The sequence below is a fragment of the Propithecus coquereli genome, unplaced genomic scaffold, assembly GCF_000956105.1.
Source record: "Propithecus coquereli isolate 6110/MARCELLA unplaced genomic scaffold, Pcoq_1.0 Scaffold314, whole genome shotgun sequence".
NCBI lineage: Eukaryota > Metazoa > Chordata > Mammalia > Primates > Indriidae > Propithecus > Propithecus coquereli.
Genome location: NW_012148775.1, coordinates 1,847,107 through 1,849,166, shown reverse-complemented (window position 1 = coordinate 1,849,166; position 2,060 = coordinate 1,847,107). Strand labels below are relative to the sequence as shown.

At 43.3% G+C, this 2,060-nt stretch overlaps 1 protein-coding gene across 1 annotated transcript in view; it reads left to right on the top strand.

The window, feature by feature from the left end:
• Window positions 1-2,060, top strand: part of CIT (citron rho-interacting serine/threonine kinase) — a 201,664-nt gene that overhangs the window by 163,329 nt on the left and 36,275 nt on the right. Inside the window, exon 27 of the mRNA XM_012650158.1 lies at window positions 858-993. Within this exon, the coding sequence (XP_012505612.1) occupies window positions 858-993 (136 nt within the window). The remainder of the gene's footprint in view (window positions 1-857; window positions 994-2,060) is intronic.

Genomic DNA, 2,060 nt, shown 5'->3' with positions numbered 1-2,060 from the left:
TTTTTTTTTTTTTCCCTTGTTTTGGTATTATGTGAGATACTGAGATGAGGAAAATATAATCCTTAATCCTTATCCTCAAGAGGCTAAAAGTCTACTGAAGGAGATAATTATGCATTCAAATATTTATCACCTAAAATAGAGTGAGGTGTGCTAGGACAGGTATGCTTTGGATACAAAACAAGGAGAGGTTATTGCTGAGAGGTGAAATTGGAAAGGTTTTATAAAGGACATAGCATCTAAGTTCATCCTCGAGGCTTGAGTAAGATTTGAGTTTGCAGAGTAGGAAAGGAGAGTATTGCCAGTGTAAGTAGGAAAACATAATACCTAATTGTGGGAAGGGAAGTGATTTTTCCAGTTTGCTTCTGGCTTTTCTATTCTTTAGTGTTATTTATGGATACACTCAACAGATTGAAATTTCACTTTCCTGTTGGGCAACCAAAAATTTATCTCCTTGCATATACTTTAAGGAGAGGAAATGTTTGCCTGAATGGGGTCCCCGTGGTCATTTGCATCCTGTGGTCCTTTGGTGGGACCACGTTCCATTTCTGCTCCCATGGAGGGTGTGATAGTCTTGACACATCCTTATTCAGCCCAGTTGCATTAGGAAGTGCTTCTTCCCTTTCAGCCTTTCCAAGCGAAGAACTTTATCTTTTAAAGGTTTTCTCTTTACCGAGGGCCTAACATGGGTCAAACTACATCTTGGAAAGGGAGACATAATTTGGAACTAGGAATGAAAGTTGGGCATCTGTCCGACCTGTAACCTGTTTGATTGCTTGTAGGATTAGAGACGGGCCAGCTTCCTTTCCTAGTTGGGTGATGGTGTGGCATCTGAAACCAGGCCTGTGTTTTTCTGGCAGGGCAAGAGCCGACCAGCGGATCACCGAGTCTCGCCAGGTGGTGGAACTGGCAGTGAAGGAACACAAGGCCGAGATTCTCGCCCTGCAGCAGGCTCTCAAAGAACAGAAGCTGAAAGCTGAGAGCCTCTCCGACAAGGTCAGTGCCCATCCCTTCTCCCTTTTAGGAGAACGTTTTTGTTTCCTTGTCTGAAAGGCCTGCTTGGTACAAATTCGAATGCAATCCTTGTAAACACATTTCACACGCATATGCTCCTACTCTGCAAATGTCACGTGGTTGTGCTTCACTGTGGGCATCCTTGGTTGGCCATAGTGTAGGTGGGTGTGGTGGGTACTGGGTTATCATGGTCGGCCACTGACTTTTTAACATCTGCCTCTTTGGGTCCCTGAGGTCTGAATTTTGATCTGGGTGCACAACTCTCTTGTTTTCTGGCTTCTTATTTCTAGAAGGCTTTACGAATTTAATGTTGAGTATTCTTGGGAAGTACTTGGTGGCAATGGTGAATGCTCATTCCATTGCTGCAAAAATAGGGAGCTCAGCTTTTCCAGATTGTAAGTTTAGGGACGTGATAAGGTCTGAGGACACATGCCGGTCCTCAGTATTTCACATTGGAGATACATGTGTTCCATCCGTGTACTGTTCCATATTATATTTATGAAGAGATGTACCCCTGTTTTAGAGATGTTATCTAATAGTCTTGGAGGAGATGTATAACAGATGCTTTAATGTTAAAGGTAACAAAAGTGAAGATTAGAGAAATTTTATGTATGTACACACAGACTCAGACACATTCTTTTTTGTACACACACACAAAGTAACCATCTGATTTTGTGTTTTATGTAACTTTGTTATTTCATGATTATCACAGTAATTATTTAGGGTATTATAGAAAATTGAGAAATAAGCCAGGTGCAGTGGCACACTCCTGTAGTCCCAGCTTCTCAGGAGGCTTGCTTGAGCCCAGGGGTTCTGGGCTGTAGTGTGCTATGCTGATTGGTGTCTGCACTAAGTTCAGCATCAATATGGTGACCTCTCAGGAAGAAGGGACCACCAGGTTGCCTAACGGGGTGAACTGGCCCAGGTTGGAAACAGAGCAGGTCAATACTCCCATGCTGGTCAGCAGTGGGATGGCACCCATGAACAGCCCCTGCCCTCGAGCCTGGGCAACATAGCGAGACCCCGTCTTTAAAAAAAAAAAAAAAAAA